At 36.1% G+C, this 19,668-nt stretch overlaps 2 protein-coding genes across 2 annotated transcripts; one reads left to right on the forward strand and one right to left on the reverse strand.

The window, feature by feature from the left end:
* Window positions 1-326: 326 nt before the first annotated feature.
* lpcat3 (lysophosphatidylcholine acyltransferase 3) lies at window positions 327-10,051 on the reverse strand. Its single transcript, XM_079469186.1, has 13 exons — window positions 9,818-10,051; window positions 8,351-8,458; window positions 7,284-7,390; window positions 7,102-7,195; window positions 5,949-5,986; window positions 5,273-5,451; window positions 4,695-4,803; window positions 4,167-4,253; window positions 3,326-3,492; window positions 3,042-3,189; window positions 2,276-2,431; window positions 2,051-2,175; window positions 327-1,802 (listed from the first exon to the last, which is right to left on the reverse strand). Exons 1-12 carry the CDS (start codon window positions 9,900-9,902, stop codon window positions 2,056-2,058), a joined length of 1,398 nt encoding a protein of 465 aa, XP_079325312.1. The 5' UTR covers window positions 9,903-10,051; the 3' UTR covers window positions 327-1,802; window positions 2,051-2,055.
* A 1,647-nt stretch (window positions 10,052-11,698) lies between these two features.
* On the forward strand, window positions 11,699-19,656 carry tpi1b (triosephosphate isomerase 1b). Its single transcript, XM_079470132.1, has 7 exons — window positions 11,699-11,925; window positions 12,992-13,115; window positions 13,217-13,301; window positions 16,411-16,543; window positions 16,696-16,781; window positions 16,867-16,954; window positions 19,039-19,656. Exons 1-7 carry the CDS (start codon window positions 11,814-11,816, stop codon window positions 19,155-19,157), a joined length of 747 nt encoding a protein of 248 aa, XP_079326258.1. The 5' UTR covers window positions 11,699-11,813; the 3' UTR covers window positions 19,158-19,656.
* The last annotated feature ends 12 nt before the right edge of the window (window positions 19,657-19,668 follow it).

Genomic DNA, 19,668 nt, shown 5'->3' on the forward strand with positions numbered 1-19,668 from the left:
TTCGTTGTTGTAACTGGTTAATTAAAATTCAACAATCAAACGTTTTTATTGGATGGCAGGCGGGGAAACGTTTAAATGAACTTGTTAATATTAATGAATAGTATCATTTTCTTCCCGGTAAGCAGTCCGTACGCTGCAGCGCCTGGTTGTGGGGGGCTCGCAATATGGGCTGGCGCATCTGATCGCGAAACTACACATTTATTCCCATTTCCGCTTTATAAATTCCTGATAGCCGCGTCTGAACTCCATCTCAGCTCCGTGCTCACGCTGCAAGATGACGTCATATCTAAGATACACGACCCAAAAACAGCAGAACACATGGGCTCGGTGTGGTTTTGTTAAAATCCAGCATTTTAATGAATATTACAAAAACAATTTTTTATTTAAAATGTTTATCTCCTTTGTACATTTGGTAGCAATAAGGCAAAAGTAGTCGTTTCTCCCCCAAACAATTATTCTACATCAGTAAAATTTGCAACCACGGGTATAAATATTACAAAACAATTCAGATGCTACAGTGAGTCCCTGCTCCCTTGGATTGTGTCTGGGTGCAGATGTGAAAAATCCCCCTCACTGAAGAGTGATGTACATTTGTGCCGAAGATCTGCATTATGTTGTACAAAACAGATTTATGAAGGCAAATGTGTGTTGGAGTAGATGAGAGCAGACCACAAAGTCCGGAAGGCAGAGAAAGATCTGGATTTGTGATGAGAGATACTGAGAATACAATGTTAGCAGAGCGAATGAGAAAATTCAGAGTGCAATGTTAGAAACAGTTTTTAGACACTACACGCTTATTCGATCTGAATGACACTTTATGAAAATAGAGAAAGCAGTTGTATATTATGTGTCTGAAAAGAAATAATTTACTGCCAACTAGAGTTATTTTCAATAAATAATATTCTGCCCTTGATAATACTGACACAAATGTACCCTCATATCTTCTTTAAGATTTTGGTCATTAGTGTTTTAATGTCTTTTCTGTGGTTCTTTGTTCTTTACTTTTTTTCAAACAAAAAGAAAAAGGTGTGAACGAGGAAAAGCAAGATGGATGGGCGTACAGCGTTACAAGGAGTGAGAGTATGACATGACAGGATGACTGGATGTAACCTTTTGTAAAAAAAAAGGATACAAAACTGCAGCTACCATAAAACCCATTAAAAAAATTGAGAAAAAACCCCATCAAAAGTTACCTGTTCACAAGAAAACAAAAACGGTTACATAAATAAAAACCATTCATTTATAATTGCCAGGTTATCCTGAGCATTTGCTCATTGTTCACACTTACACAAATACGTTTGTGTGTTTCACATTTCAGTGTCTTTTGTCAATTTAGTGGTATGTGTGAGTTTTCGAATGTTCTTCAAGCAAGGGAAAATAAAAAAGGTCTCATTTGTTTCCATCTTTTAACGGCATGCTCTGCATCCCATCGAAAAGTGCAGATGTGACCTCGGCTGTCGCCGAAGCCAGTTCTCTGATTAGACAGGAAACAGGAAATGAGATCATTACTGAGTAATGAGTGCAATGGCATGAGCATATACAGTATGTTCATCCACCAAATATCAGTAAATCGTATTTAACCAATATTGAACCTTAAAACTGCTTGCGATTCAGCAGCTTTAAACCCTTTTCATTACAGTCCAGCACAACATATTCTTCCAAACGAGTAACATTTGTACACATACATCATTGCTGTATGTATATAGTAATATATTACTAAAGGCCTTAAAATTTGTCCTCATCAGTTGCTGTTTAAAAGTCACAGTTCACTTCAATCAACTTAGACAGCTCCAAACAGGTACCTGTGAGTAAGAGAAAAAATGGGTAATATGTGAAGACAAACTTATCAAAATAAGAGTTACACCATTCTAAAATATCTAAATGTATCAGTAAAAATGCTGAAAGCCGCATTAGACTTGAGACAAGACAGACACAACAGTCAAACAGAGCGGGAGAAAAAAAGGACACCGAATCAGACAGGAGTGTGTGATAAAATAAACAAATAAGAGAGAAAAGATAGGTAGCACAAAAGACGAGGTGCAAAACTTACCATTTTTAATCCTCCTTTTTGTCACTGCCTCTTTTTCGAGGCACAAACACCTTGCGGAGGTACGGCAGGATTATTAAGGCAGTGAGGAAAAAGATGTGACCACAGAAATATACAGAATAGTAAACCTAAAAACAAATATAAAAGAGTATAACATGAGACATATATGTATAACTTGTTATTATTAATTCACAGATCATGATAATGTCACACTGGTAGGGCACAAACCTTGAGCCACTTGTCGTAAGTGAAGAGGCAGAATGGCACCAATGAGTATCCCATAAAAAGCCAGTGAAGCGCCTGCTGTACTACGTATAGTAATGGAAACAGAGGGCCCTGAGCTATAGACGTCAGTACCGGACTGTCCCGCACAAGAGCCTGAGCCTGCAAAAACACATCATAAACTAGAAATGATGATAAGCGTCACGTTTCTGGAGATTTTCTACGAGGAAATATCAGGTTTCCTGAATAATATGAGATTTCCATTTTTTAAACATTCCTTTGAGTTTTATACAATGCACCACTTCCTCAGATTAGGATTACATGAATAAAGCGATACAATCCACACATTCATAACAGTTTTATCTAAGCACTGCACATGACAAATAAACCTAAATCCTTCTGGAACAGCTGGATCTTTCTGTATTAACCTAATGCTCTATTCGACACTAGAAACTTTGTTCATAAACCTCTGGCTCAACTAGAATCAAAACTTCATATTAAATTGAAGAACATTTGCATATAAAGATGTGATAAATGTTGCGATCTGATGTATCAGGATTTCATTGAAAATGAAAAACAGAATTTTGAAAAAGATACAATTTGATTTCTAATTATTCCACTTCTCAGAGTCAGGGAGTTACTATATAAATCTGTTAACATAAAGATCTGTCCCCAGTTGTTATGAAAGTATGTGGTTCACAGACTTCAGTCATCTATTTGATTCTAAACAACTTCACACCTCAGTCTGCTATAGCAATGTTGCCATGGTTACCTGCTTCTCCACATTGACAATGAGGAACTCCATGGAGAAGCAGATGAAGTACCCTGAGTGCAATCCATGCCAGATCGCCAGGAATAACAATGTGAACATCTGAGACAACAGCTTATTACCCAAGAACTTCAACCTCTTAAACACATGACTGTGACGGATGAAAAACAAAAGAGAGCAAATAAATGTTTGCACATCTATCGTTTTTTATAACAGTACATAAAGGAAGATGTTTTCAAAAGTATATGTTCCAGTAAATGCCAAATGTATAAATAACATTATCATACCAGGCCACCCAAGAATTTGTGTTGATGTTGAAGGAGTTGATGGTGCCTGTAAAGAGGGGCGTGGTCTCAAATAACCCCACCCGGACATTGGCACAGGCATCCCATTGGTGCTCCCCTTTCTCGTTCTTGCCATTATAGCCCAGGCCAGCGAGTATACACACACCTTCCTAAATAGATATGCATACGTAGAAAGTTAAAGAGAGAGACATAAAACCACATGAAAGCCAATAAGTCTATTAGATGAAAAAATCAAGACATTTATTTTGAGTAAACATAGTACACTTTTCAAGCATTGCAAAGAGGTTTGTTTCCAAAAGGGATAGTTCACCCAAAAATGAAATTCTGTCATCATTTACTGTCCATCTCATTTCAAACTTACATGAGTTTCTTCCGGAAAACACAAAAGAAGATAATTTGTAGAAACTTGGAAGCTTCTATTGTATGGACACAAAACTAATGCAAATGAATGGAGAACAGTTAACAACATTCTTCAGAATATCTTCTTTTGTTTTAAATGACAAGAATGTGGGTAAATGATTACACAATTAAAATTTTTGGGTGAACTATCACTTTAATAAAGGAATTATAAATTATAAACCAAAGAGATTTGGAAATAATAGCATTTACTCTGCTATGGTACCTTTGAGAACTCGACTGACCTCAAACATTCACTAAACATTACACAAACAACAGCAGTATCAAATTCATTTTTAAGGGCAACCCCTGCAAGGTAAATTAAAAGTTTTGGCACAAAAACAGTTTGACTCACAACTTGCAAACCTGTCAAGAACAAAATAACACAGCATGAAATGTAGTGACTTAAAAGAGATTTGTTACATACCGTGATCAGCCAGCAGCTGATGTATTTGTACAGGTTTATTTTTACCCACACCAGCATATACACACACTTGTACCAGAAGGGTTGTACCTAAACCACAGATTAAAATAGAAAATATTCTGATGAATTTCTTCTGACAAAGAACATCTAGCAATGCTTTTGTAACATGAACACAAAAAAACATTCTAAATGTAAAAAGGTTTTGCTTTCATTTTACAAGTTTCACTTTAATTCTGTTTATGTAATTATGACTCTCGTGACACCAGCCGTAATGCAGATATTTAGCTTGAAGTATTTTACAGTTCCAAGGGCAGATGAATAGCTGCCAACTGAAAGCCGACAAATGTTTTAGCTTATTTTAATTTAGACTATTAGACTATTCCTGCGCGAACATGACTACGCTGCACAAATAATAGAACAAAACCAAAATGTACAAATATTTTAACTAGATATGAATCCATGAACAACTAGACTTGAAAATATTGAACGTGCAAAAGTGTGTTATTTTATTCAAATCGATTTAGAACTTACCTCAAACTCATCTGTTAAGAAGTAGCTATCTGAGTATTGTGAACCACCTATCGTAAAGATGACCAGGAAGATCATACCCAAGGAAAATCTCTTAATTGCTGGAAACACACTGCAAAACAGAAGAGGGGAGGTTGATTTGATTAAAATGGAGAATGAGTAAGATCTGTTTACAACTATATGGTAACAAAACGGCACAAGCAGATGGTCTCATAGGTGTAAGGAAAGAAAAGCAGAACGTGTTCATCATCATTGCTCCCTTTTAATAAACTCCATTTCAATTGAGTAATTGAAGCAAATTGCATATATTTTTAAAATGACTCCTAGATAATGCTTAAATAAATATATATAAACATTACATAATATTGAATACAATATTTTAAGTATTATGTTTTCTAGCTACATATGCATAAGTAATCCAAATAAATTATTTAACCCAACTCATAAACTCATAAAAACCGAGACAATTCTTCAAATTCAGACTTTTGCCCAACCCTGTTACTTACAGAAGCTTAAATCTCATTTCTTTGACTTAATATTTTAGGCTGGCATATGATCAGACTTGTGAGTTGTTTGTTTACCTGTTGGATGGTTGACCAGGGTTATCAGTCATCTCTCTGGACACCAGTTTCTGGTAGTTTCGTAGGCTGAACTGAGGCCCCACAAGGAAGCCTCCATAGAAGTATGAGAAACCGAACACCTCCAGCAGAGATGGTGGCGAGTTGAGGGCAGCTGACTTCTGATCTTTAGACAACTGGGACTGCAGATAAGAGCAAAAATGCACATGTAATAGAAAGAGAGACTAGATCTAACAATACATTTTTGTACAACAATATATGAAGGGGTGAATACCTAAATCTAGGACATAAAGACAAAATATAGCAAACAAAATACTTAAATAATGGTTAATCTTTGTTTTAAAAAATGATTATATGAATTTTTATTACTAAAATATTATCTCATATCTCATGTATACAAAATCCACTACATGTTATATAGCAACATTAAAAATCAGTTAGGTCTGAATGTTGAGACACGTTTTAATGGATATATTTAAGAGGTGTATTAATCTGAGCCACAGAAGAGGACTGAAAAATATTGTGTGAACAGATCCACACACTCATAAAATGCATAAAATACAAACACTGGAAAGAGTGCAGAGGAATAGGTTAAATCATGCATCAGCATGATACAGAGAAAGTGAATAGAGCAAAAGAAGACACAGCAAGAAAAGTTGCTGAAGTAGGTCACACTTACCGGTTCTTTTCCACCATCATAGTAATCAAGTGATAAACCTAAAATCAGAAATTAAAACCATCAATCATATTATATGAGCACAGCAGTTGATAGAAATGATTTATGACTAATTACAAAAAACAGATACCTTTATATGGTGAAAAATAGGATATGGTACATTGGTAATGCCATGTTTTAATAGGATTACAGAATATGTTCAAATTATCACAATTGTTTGTATAACTGAATGGTTTTAATACTTTTATACTTTGACTAAACATAACTTTTCCAAGTTTTAGTACCAACGTATAGACGATTACAATGGCAACAACGTGAACGTAATGTGGCCCAAACTTAACATCCGGTAGAATCAATAATCTTTCAGTAGTTTTTATTTAATTTAATACAATACAATAAAACAATCATATAAATTAATACGAACATAAATTAAACTATTAAATTGTTATTTTATAACCAAACACTTACAAGAAGTAAACCGGCTTAATATTGATGCAACACCACCATGACACCGTCTGTGTACCATGGTATTATCACAGTAATGATTTTTAACAGCACAACTACATGTTTATTTTCTCTCAATGACATGTGATTAGAAAAATGATAATTTTATAAATATAAAGGGGCTGTTTCCCGGACAGGGATTATCTTAATCCAGGACTAGGTTTTAGTTAAATTAGGATATTTAAGACGTTTTTAAAAACATTCTTTACAAAAAAACAATACTGGTGAGCATCTTCAGACAAAACAATTGCACTGATATATTGTAAGATATGTCAGTGCAAGTTGTTTTTTATCAAGACACCAGGGGCAGTTGTGGTTTAGTGGTTAGAGTTTGTCACCGGTTCGATTCTCAGGGCCAGCTGGTAGCAACTGACGTGCCCTTGAGCAAGGCACCTAGCCCCCTTTTGCTTCCAGCCTGCTGCAGTGATAGCTGCCCACTGCTACGGGTGTATGTGTTCACTACTTGCAGTGCGTGTGCTCACTACTCACTGGAGGGGTTAAATACAGAGGTCACATTTCAGTTATGGGTCACCATAACTGACAAATAGGTCACTTTCATTTTCACTCTAACATTTAAATTAGTCTGGGACTTTAGATTAAAGACCTGTCCGGGAAACCACCCAATAAAGTCTGTGAAGAAAAAAAATCATACCAATGAGTTTCAGCGTGAGGACACAGTGTGGCATTGTCCATTTGATATCATACTCATCTGTAGCGGTGTAGTAATAACCCATCAATAGATATATCTGCCACACAAAAATAAAAACACCTAAATAAAAATCTAAAAAGGCTTAGAAAAGAAGAAACAAAGATTGAGTGTGTGTGTGAACTCACCATCTGAAATATAAAGCTACTTAAGACACATGTCACTGTCCTTCCCATGAGCCTCAGCGACAGAAACTGAATAATTATGCATAAGAACGAGTGAAAGACCTGAGACCCTGAGCGGAGGATAGAGAGAGAGATTGTAATTTAGCAATTCTACAGCAGTGGTGTTTGTGGTATTAATATTACATTTTATCAATGATATAACAGTTTAAAAGTCAAAAGTAAGGCTCAAAGAACTAAAGGATGGAAATATTAAATGATCTAGGAATGACAACTAAAGAATGCCAAAGAGAGAGAGAGATATCAGACTACGTGAAAACTGGGAAATGGCATAAGAATATTAGCACAATAAACTAAATAATGACAAAAACAGACAGACCTGCTGTTATATCCAATTGCAGCGTTAAGAAAAAGAAATCAAGTGAACAGAACAGAAGCACATGTCAGTTAAGTCACATTTCCCAAAACAACACTTATCTGTTTTCATTAGCTTTCTCTTCAACCTTCAACTTCTCATTAACTACACTCTTACCAATAGAGGTTATCGTCATGGCAACAAGGCCTTGTGTCTCTCTGTCACCGTGTTTCTATATACCAGGAAATGGCAACCACAGACCCACAAAAAAGGGAACCTTCCCTTAGTATTTGAACTGTCGTACTGTGTGTTTGCCATTTTAGGGTTAAGGTTTCTGAATGAGGAAAGTGCATTTAAAATGGCGACTTAACATTATCTTTAACTAAATCAAAACATAAACCTGTCCTTTTACAAATATAATGCGTTTTAATGTGTCTTTGGTCTTTAGAGCAGAGTCTGTGTAATTTCTACACATTTCTACACACGCAAATAAGTACCGGACAAAATACACTGCCCGTCCCACACTAATATTTCGTTGGACCGCCTTAAGCTTTGATTACAGGCAAGTATTCGCAATGTCCAAAATGTCAATTTTTCCCCATCTAGAGTTGCATAAAATGTCACTGTGTCTCACTGAGACATTTTATAAATGTAATGACTTGGAGAGAAACTGAAAGATCTGAATAATACTGTTTCCGTTCTGCCTGATCTCTCTCACCAAAATTAAACGTGGCCAACGCCAACCCGGTCAATGTGTGGAACAGATGAATGAACGTTGCTGACTGATGAAAGAAATACCACCGGTACACCAGTGCAAAGGGATAACCTAAAGGGGAAAAAGAGGACAATCTAGATTAGTTAAATGGTGTGGTAAATTGCAGACATGCGTTTTGATAGGTTGCTCAGATGTACATATGTTAGGATACAACAAGATGACAAGCTAAGCCCTTCTCTGAATCTCACATGTGGCTTTTCTGATCATTCTAGCATCCGGAAAATAAAACTACTAAAATTATTTTGATTTCGATTTATTTAAGTTCACCCAAAGTTAAACTTTTGTATTATTTACTCACTCTAAAGTTGTTCCAAATAGATGTCTTTTGTTCTGTTGACATTTTGAAGAATGTGGGAAAATAATTAGATCTGGGGCACCATTGACTACCATAGTAACTCTTCCAAATTTCTCTGTGTTCAGCACAAGAAAATGTATATAGGTTTGGCACAACTTCTGGGTGAGAAAATTAGGACGGAATTTTTATTTCTGGGTAAGGTATTTATTTAAGGGAGTAAATGAGGAGTTTATTTCCAAAATGACCAACTAATATAAATCAAACTGCAGTTGGTTTGTTTTGATTTAAGCCGTAATAACTCTAAATATAGCTAACTAACACAATAAAAACATGTCAACATAATAAAAAACATGATTTTTGAAAGAGTTTTTAACAAACTCCCACGATCATTCCAAATAAAAACTATAGACGTTGTACTATTTTATTAGACATCATTCTGAGTAAAGTGCATGTATAAATCCATATATACAGAATGAGAAGACTTTCCTGGTACACTTTAAACATCATACAAACACAACTATACAGGAAACAAAAAGACAACACCAACATGCAAATAAACAGGTTTTTCAAACTTAATTCAAATGCCCTCAAGTAGTCTGGTTGCACTTGATAACCAGGTTATTCTAGTACACTAGACCAAAGTACAGAGGACCCTGCTAACTTATCTCTTCTTCCACCCCATTCTTATCTACGTGTAAGCTGAAACCTTGCAACACAACTTCATTTGCATTGAAACAACTACAACTAACTGTAAATCCGAGCAATACAACGCTATTCTGAAACGAAAAGACAGTTGTCAGATGAAGGTCCAATGACTTTAGCTGCAGTTAAGTTAGAGCAATTGTAGCAGCTGTGTTCAGTTAAGCATGAATATCTCGAGTGGTGTGTAGGTCACACTTGTCGACCTTTGATTGGAACGCGAGTGATCGGAGACAGCCTGTGTGTGGTACAGCGAATAAAACAGTGTAAAGCTGATCAAAATACTGGAAGAAGGCTGGACAGCTGTGACTTAAGCACACTTCTGGTACTACTATATAACTGTCCACGTTTCTAGTGACACTGACCACAAGCTCTTAGCGAAGCGATAAAAAACCCATTGAGTGCCGCTCACTTACCTATTAAAATAGACAAAATCAATCGAACCGCCGGTTCGGGTGAACCTAAATATTCAGATAAATTCTCCATGAAGGGAGCCGCCATCTTTAATGTGGGCGGAAGTAGCTGCGGCTGAGTTTCCGTGAGTGTGTGGCCCTCGTGAAGTCGCCACGCACTCCTTAACTCTGTCCTCCTCCTCCCCTTTCCAACTCTCACACCATTCACACGAAACTATGATATCGACCGCCAGTCCCAGTTTGAGTAAACGCCTTGCGCAATACTCAAACCTCGTTTAAAACAGCACGCAAGGATTAGGTGGTGTAATGAAATCGGTTTAGAACAACAATGACAACATTGTTGGTGCTTGTGATTTGATTGTTAAATGTGATTTTAACATACAACCACTTATACTTAATAACGCTGTAAATCGTTGTTTATTATTGAGCTTGTCTTGATCTGTCAGAGCAGTGCCACGCGACTGCCCTCTAGTGTTTGAATTAATTGTGAACCCCAAACACAGAGCTCTTTATGTTCAAACTTTTTTTTATTAAACCAAATTATATAACAACACAATAGATTACAAATTATTGATAGTTTTCTATTTTACAGTAAAACTAAACCAAGAAAATACATATCAATTAAAAGAGAGAGAAAAAAAAGGAAAGTGTAAAAAATTATAATTAAGGAAAAAAAGGGAAATACAAATTATAAAATATTAGAGTGATACAGGTAAATAGTATGCAATAGATACATACGTATACATGTATACATATATATGTATACACAGTAAATCATGTATTAACCAGGAGGTAGAGTTTTAAGAGAATAAAAGTAAGCTATAAAGGGATGCCATTTACTGAAGAAATAGCTTTTCCGAGAACTTCTTACTTTTTCCAGTTTCAGAAAAAGCATGGTATCCACTTACCATTGGGAGGTTGTTGGAGGCTTATTAGATTTCCAGTGGAGCAAAATACGGCATAAAGGATGTAAAATATATAACACCCAGTTGTTTGGAATTAAACTGAGACCAGAGGTTTGGTACACCAAAGATTGCTATAGTGGGGCAAAAACCCAGTTCTTTGAATGAGTAACATAATTAAAACACTTGCTCAAATAATTTAAATTTCTAAAGGCATTTCAACATACGCCCATAAGCATCAACTGAATTAAACTCCTACACAAGTGCATTTCTACACATTGTCACCCTTTTGAAAAATACAATTAAATCAGATTATAACCTTGATTTATGCAAGCAACAAAATATCTAAGTCTCACTTTATACCGTTCCGGTGGGCTTCCTTTTAAAGGAAACCTTCTAGACAAATACTAAAAGAGCAAATTTCCGAAGAGCACATGTGCACGGATCGTGCTTATTATATTCGACAGTCGCCTACTTTATGGTGACCAGATAGCGGATAGGTACACCGGTTTAATAGAAACCAGTAAACCAACGTAAGGTCACAAATTCGTTTATTTAGCAGATTCGCGTTCATTTTATTGGGAACTTCTTTCAAATGTCACTTGTTATGGATACAAATATAAATTTGGAGATGCCACACGCGAAATGCATTGTGGGCATATAGACATAAACCCGCCCCCAACAACCAGAGGCGTATCGCCCTCTACCGGCCTCCTATTACACATGAGCCTAAAGATCCAAATACGTCTACCTGTCAGAACAATTCTTGTTTTATCAGAATATTACATGATCAGAAAACAATAATTAAAAACTAAATAACGATTGCGGTTATTAGCACTCACAGATGCTTATAGAGTTTTCAGACGTGTGTTTAAACAACACGATCGACAACCGTATGAATGTCAATCACAGAAAAATCGTGTTCAAACGCCACCAGTTCCAGTAGGCGTGTTGATCTCAACCAATAAACGACATCGTGGGGCGGAACCTCCATTGAAACGTCTATATATCCAAGTGGGGCTTTGCTTATCGTGTGTCTTCTACTGGAGGGCAACCACAATCACTGCATTAATAACTTTAACAAAACTTCTGCAAACATGGCTGGAAGAAAGTTTTTCGTCGGTGGTAACTGGAAAATGAACAGCGACAAGAAGAGCATTGAAGAGCTCGCCAAAACACTGAATAGCGCCAAACTGAACCCAGAGACCGGTGCGTATGTACTGCAGTTTTATTTTCACTACACGATCACACACCACTCCAAACCCAGGCCTTTTCTCGGGCTAGTCCACCCTTCTGAGTTGACCTCGAGATGACATTTATTTTATTAGGAATTTTGACCTGTGACCGATTAAATCTCTCGTTTGCTCATCGTCTGCTCTACTCGTTTACCGGATGCAGTTGTATAACAGCACCATAGCTGTGTTCGCCCTGTTGAAACTGACGTTATATACAGATCGCTCGAGAAAGCATAGCCTGCTCATCGCACTTCTCTTTCCAGCATGAATTTCGTCATGGTGCATGTTTTTAATTTAAAGTGCTTAAAAGCCTCGCCTTGTATATTGTGATTAAATATCGCAGATGTAATTTTAATATCATGTCTTGTAAATGAATGACGCACATTATGTATCGTGACGGAAAGGTTAAAGCTTTAAAGGGGTGTGTGATCTTCAGCACGTAGCCACCGCGTGCGTGATCCGACTCTGTCAAATGACGCAGCGGAAAACAAGTGTGCAGAATTGTGGTTTATTATCCTTGATAAATGACAATAAACAACGAGACTATAACGCAATTTACTACTAATATTTATTATTTGAGATACGGTGTTTATTTATACAGCTCCTGAACTTTGAATCGTTCAAGTCCAAAAGTCGTGGCGTTTACACGCAGCGTAGTTTAGTTACTTCATTCGTGGTTTTCACGAACTGGCACCCGAAACGTTTTTCTGTAAAGTAAACACACAACGATTATGGTTCAGGTTTTCATATATCTTACGAGCCCTTACGGTTTATAAGTAACCATGGCCTCTGTACTATGCAGTCACATTGGTAACCTTTTCTCAGACAAACTTTGACCTTTTGTCAAAGGGGGACAAGTTGCCAAAGACCAGTGCCCTTTACACCAGGATGTCAAACTGTGTTTAATTTAGTCTGACCCAAGATTATTTTACAATATAAATGCCACAGCCCACAGAGCTCGGGTCTTTACATAGCAAAAAATAATAATAATTATAACATTGTTTTAAGTAATGAAAATTGCCTATTTTTATGTTTTACAGAGGTTGTGTGTGGTGCCCCAACCATCTACATTGACTTTGCCAGGTCCAAGCTGGACCCAAAGATTGATGTGGCCGCACAAAACTGCTACAAGGTGGCAAAGGGTGCCTTCACTGGAGAGATCAGGTATATAAGAAAAATAAAGTATTAATGCATGATGAAAAAAACCACTGTGACTAAATTGACATATCAGTTAATTACATATTCCTTTACTATCTATCATATAGCCCTGCAATGATTAAGGACTGTGGTGTGAAATGGGTGATTCTGGGACATTCTGAGAGGCGGCATGTGTTTGGAGAGAGTGATGAGGTATGTGCTTGTGTGTTTTTGATGGTCCATTAGCAATGCTGACAATTTTTCATGTTATGTTTATTCATGACAACCCGCTGGGTCAGCACTCAGCAATGACACATTTTCAGTAGATTCTTAACATGAATGTTGCTGCCCCCTACTGTCCGCTTGAATTCTTGGCAACTGTTCTTCTCCATGTAAATGAAATATCAAACGATTTATAGACAAACAGGCCTGATCACACTATATCTAGGAATCACAGTATACAGTTCTATATTGAATAAATATCTTTAGTCCAACTGTTTTTTGGCAGGATCTAATATACTTTAGAATATAACGTTCAGTAGCAGATAAGCATATGGCTCATTATTTACATAAATTATAAATATGATCGCTCAATAATTTTTCTTTCTTTTTACACATAGTGGTGGATTTCCATTTAAAGGAAACCTGCTGGACAAATACTAAAGAGATAAAATTAGGTGCTGAGTAATCAGGTTGGATGATTTCAACTATACATCTCATTCAGGGTGACTTTACCAACATCCATTATAATGCTAAGTGGAAGGCATTTGTGTATCTTTTTTTCTCATCTATTTTTAAGTGTTTTTACATCGCTGACTATATGTAACAACATAGTGTGATTTTATAAACACCTTTTCAAACACACATATCAACGCTGTCAGCACAAGAAGAGAAACATTTTGATGCTTATATTAAAGCAACAAGCCCCGCGAAGCCGTGGGTTATGCATTTTAAGGGGCGTTGTTAGGCACCACGCGAAGCCTAACGGTTAATACATATGCATAGTAAAGTTTCATGAAGTAAAACACAATATTATGTAATTATTATAATAGAAATATATTCTTCCGCCAAACAAAGTAGTTCCTCAAAAACAGGTGCGGCTGCCAAGCAACACAGACGCAGCAAAGAACACAATGAAAAATGTGATTAAAGACTGTGGTGTTTATCTATTAACATTAACATGTATCTATTTTTATATATGAACATTGTTTTAAAGTCAATAAACATACGCGTAACAAAGTTCCATAAAAGGGAAGGAAGGAGACGGGAACCAGCGAACATAAACGAACTTTTAATTAATAAATAAACTCAACCGTAAATACCACATCATACAATCCAGGCCTGTTCCTCTCTCACTGACGGTCCGATCGTTCGTCCTTTTATATGCTCCACAATCTCCTCCGTGATACGAGACCGTCGCGCGTACAGCTGACGCTCGTAAACACTCACCGCACCGGCCTCGCAATCTCGACTTTCGTCCCGCCTAACTCACTACAATACATTTTCCGGCACACCAGGACTGAAAACAACGAACAGAGCACATAGTCTGTTTATGAGTATTCTCCTCATTTTTAGATCTTTCGATGTCTTCAGTTTCTCTACCATTAATTTCAGCGTGTCTTCTATGTTATTGGTCTAATTTGTCTGTCATGTCAATCTCTTCACAAAATCGGACAGTTTGACAATTATTTCGCTATACGTAGCATGAGTGGCGCAGTGATTCTAGGTAATGCGGTCAGCCGTTATATATCGGGGTATTTTATAACGGCTTAGATCTCCGCTCAACAAATCAGAATCAAGGACCAGAACTGACCGTTTTATATTTAGCATGGTTGTAATGCAACTTTCTCTGCAACAGGAAAAAGCAGCTTTCTTTTAAAGAAAACTACTGAATAAATAATAAAATAGTGAATTTATAAGCTGTTTTTTTATGTGAACTACTTCAATTACTTCTGATGCATCATAGTGACTAAAGCACGAAGCCTATATAGTAGCATTTTGACCAAATGAGAAGATCAAAAAGTAGAAAGATGATCTCATCTAGTGGAACCTGAAGCATTCAAATAAAGACGTACATATAATTGACTTATGAACGGTGCGAGGGATTTTCTTTTAAATAAAAACCTGCCTAACAAATACTAATAGGGCACATTTCTGACTCTTGTTGCTGAGCATATTGGACACACAGGCCTGATCACACTTTCAGAATATCTAGGGATCACAATATACATTTCCATTTTGTATAAATAACTTTCATACAGCAATTGTTTTAGTCAATTTTGCAGAACCTATTATTATTCTAGAATATAATGTTCATAGACAGAAGGCTATAAGATTAAACTATAGATTATAATTATATAAAGCTGTTTGCAGTTTAAAAATCATCCTTCAGAATATTCTTTTATTCAAAACATTTTGGTGGGTTTCCATTTAAAGGAAACCTGCTTGACAAATACTGAAAGAGATATATTCTTAAAAGACAGTGCTGAGAAAACAATCTGGTTGATTTCAACTATACATCTCTTTCAGGGTGACTTTACCAACATCCATTATTATGCTAAGTGGAAGGCATTGTGGGTATGCAAATTTGAACACACCTACTCGTGCATCCATATTGGCAGGATTACAAGTTCATGTCTTATTTGCTCATCTATTCTTAAGTGTTTTTACATCGCTGACTATATGTAACAACATAACGTGGTTTTATAACACCTTTTCAAACACACATTTCAACGCTGTCAGCACAAGAAGAGAACATTTTTTTGCGAGGACGTTAGACGTCATCAAGCATATAAGTCTCACAAGTAATGCAACATGGGTACAAATGTCTTAAATCATTTGTCGGGGATTTATTCACAGAGTAATTATTTACCAAGGAACACATTTTTAACAAAGTTTGAGAAAGTCGTCGGTGGTTTGGTGTTGGTGATGTTGATATCGAGCGACCATTCTATTGTCTGTTTATGGCATGGTATTCATTTTTTCTAATGCAAATTGTATTTGGCTTTTTAAAAAGCAAATATTGTGTTAACCAGTAAAGATAATCTTGACAGAACATGTAAATGTCATGAATATTTGTTATTCACAGATGGATATTTTTTGCGATCTTACAAAAGTCTATGGTAAAAATGCATAGGCTTTGAGTCGAGGGAACCAACACGTCGCTGCTGGGTTAGCCTACAAAAATACGTCATGACTGAGCCAGTCCATACCACTACTTAGCTTAAACAAATTAGCTTTATTCCAATTGTGCACACACATACTAAGATATAAATGGAAGAGTAATATAAAGTTACTTCATTGTGTTTGTTTTTCCGGTCAGCTGATTGGTCAGAAGGTTGCTCATGCTCTTGAGAGTGGTTTGAGTGTTATTGCCTGCATCGGTGAGAAGCTGGATGAGAGGGAGGCTGGCATCACTGAGAAGGTGGTTTTTGCACAGACCAAAGTCATCGCAGGTATATTTTAATCAAATTTTGTTTTAGTAGTAAAGTTAGTCTTCTAGTGGTACTGCTTCCTTAAGTGTGTACAGCAGATCAAATATATAATGAACATATGATAAATACATCTGTTTGAATGTCAAAGATGTCTTGTGTTTCATGTCTTTTAGATAATGTTAAGGACTGGAGCAAAGTTGTTCTTGCTTATGAGCCTGTATGGGCCATTGGCACTGGTAAAACTGCATCGCCCCAACAGGTATGAGAGTCAAATCAAGAATAACCGTTCCGGTTGGAACTCTGAGGTTTTGTTTGACTTTTTCTATCTAAAACTATTTACCTAGGCTCAGGAGGTGCACGACAAGCTCAGGCAGTGGATGAAGACAAATGTCTCAGAGGCTGTCGCCAACTCTGTCAGGATTATCTACGGAGGTCAGTGCTCTTTGCTCACTATTTGGAGCAGTCTGCTCAAAAAACTATTGTTTGTTAACCAAAAAACACATCAGTTCACATAAAGTTGGGGATTTTTGCTAAGTACAAATCATGTACACATTAGGATATATAAGTTTACATCATGTATCTTGCACGATTGTTAACCAAAAAACACATCAGTTCACATAAAGTTGGGGATTTTTGCTAAGTACAAATCATGTACACATTAGGATATATAAGTTTACATCATGTATCTTGCACGATTAACTAGTACTACAATATCTATCATTATAACCATTTGCATGGGCTTCCTTTTATAGGAAGCCTACTGGACAAATACTAAAAGAGCACATTTCCAATATCTTTATGGTTTGTGACTTTAAACCACCATTTCTCAGTAGGAATGTCATTCACGGTGACTGAAACATCCATGTCATATAACTCCAACCAAAGTTCAATTAAATTAAAGCTGGATTTAGTTACACATGATAGCTGTTAAGGTAACTACTTTAGTTTAAATTAAACAATAACATGTGAAATGCATCGAATTACTCGATGAACATCGAATTAATCAATGAACATGTGAAGTGCATCAGGGGTATGCAAATATAAATAAACCCATTAATACTGTCACCTCTTCCCTACTGGAAGCACAAAAATTCTGGTTCGATATGTTAACTAGATTATCATAACTAACAATATACAGTGTGTCTACAGCATTTAGAAACATTAATATCAATATTTACTTACCAGACTCACTAAACACACTTTTAAAAGCAAACATCATTTATTTTAACCTAAGTCAAACTTAGTTAACATACAATGAAAACAAAGATAGTATATAACTGTAAAATTTTTCCTCTTACCAACAGGGCACATAGCATTAAAGGGCTTAATATTTTAATAGCTTTCTTTATAATGGGCTTCCATTTTAAGAAAACCTACTGGACAAATATGAAAAGAGTAGTCTTTATGCTTCTCTCAATTGTCAACTTCTCTGGTTGTTTTTAATTGGTACCTCACTCATGGTGATTAAAGCTTCCAGTTTCTAGTAACACTATAAAGTTAAACAGCAAGCAGTATGGGTACATTTCAATATTCCATCCAATATTGCCAACCTAACCCTAGAACTTATGCTTTCCTTATGCTATACAATGTTTGGTATATTCATTACACAGAGCATGATGCTGCCTCAGTATACTTCATTAATTAAAGTAGGAAACTAATTACTTAAGATTTATTATAATTTTCTTTCTTTCATGACTTTATGTTGGGTTTCCTTTTAAAGGAAACCTGCTGGACAAATACTAAAAGAGTATAGACTTGTTGAATTATGTTCAGTGAACCCAATCCATTATTTACAGAAAGTACCTCATTCATGGTGACTGGAACAACCACCCTTTAAAATAAACCTGAATCATGTGAAATGCATTATGGGTATGCAAATGTTAACACCCCCACTTTTTTACAACTCAAATTGTCTCCAGAGAAGGGTGTTGTAGAATATTGGGGTTCAATCCCAATTATTTTCATAGTACTTAAGAATCTGTTGTTTTAGAACAGAACTAAACATACAGATCTTAACAAAACAGCTTTACCACTAAAAATATTTTGTTTTAAATATTTAACTGAGTAATACAACTTAACATAACTTTCTTTTTTATAAACAATTCGAGGACTTACTAGACAAATACTAAACGAGTAAACTTTCAAATTGAGTTGACTTTGGCCACTGAAACTATAGAACTTGTTTGAGGTAACTGCTGAAAAGAATGAGACAATTACATTAAAGCCAGATAGATTATGTGAAGGGCATTATGGGTATGCAAGTTTAAAAACGTGTTAACCCTATAACCCATTAATGAATGCACATCTGAAAAATAAACCATGGAGAGCTACACATTCCAACCAAATGCAAGTGTAATTTATTGTGCTTAACAGAGAAGGGTTTGCTTGACTGTTTGGAAGATTTACTGACATTTTCCATCCAATTATAGTCAGAAAACAGAAATATTATGTACTCATTTTATAAATAAAAGAACATAACTTTAAATGACATATTGGATTTATGCTCACTTATTCAGGGTCAGTCACCGGGGGAACCTGCAAGGAGCTGGCCTCTCAGAAAGATGTGGATGGCTTCCTGGTGGGCGGTGCTTCCCTGAAACCCGAGTTTATCGACATTATTAATGCAAAAGCATAAAGAGCTGAAGCCATCATCAACCTAAACCCTACGGCTTTGGTGATATACCCAGCCCTTCTTTAGAAAGTGTTATTGTGAATTTGTTGCTGTCGTTTTGTTTTTGTTATTTTTTTGTATTCTAAAGGGACAGGTTGACAACGATAACACTCTGAAACATGTGCAATTAAGTGTACTACTAATATTCCATGCTAGTTGTAGTGGACTACAGAACTGAACCATGAGAGGGCTTAGAGCCCATGCCTTTACTTGAAACGTTTACCAACATTCATGTGTGTACAGTATAAAATATCCAAGTAGTCAATCAACCTAAGTGTCTTTTTAATCCAAGTAAAACAACTTTCCATAATTGTCGTTATCCCAATGCTTTTGTGTCCCTCAGAAGGTTTAATGCATTCTGTGAGTGGCTTGAAGGAGGTGCTCATTGGATGTATTGACTAGTATCATAACACATAAAGGATGAGGCAAAACTGTTCTAATAAATGTTTCAGTTGTGTCGGCATACTTTGACTTA

The sequence above is a fragment of the Barbatula barbatula genome (assembly GCF_947034865.1).
Source record: "Barbatula barbatula genome assembly, chromosome: 12".
In the NCBI taxonomy this organism is placed as follows: Eukaryota; Metazoa; Chordata; class Actinopteri; order Cypriniformes; family Nemacheilidae; genus Barbatula; species Barbatula barbatula.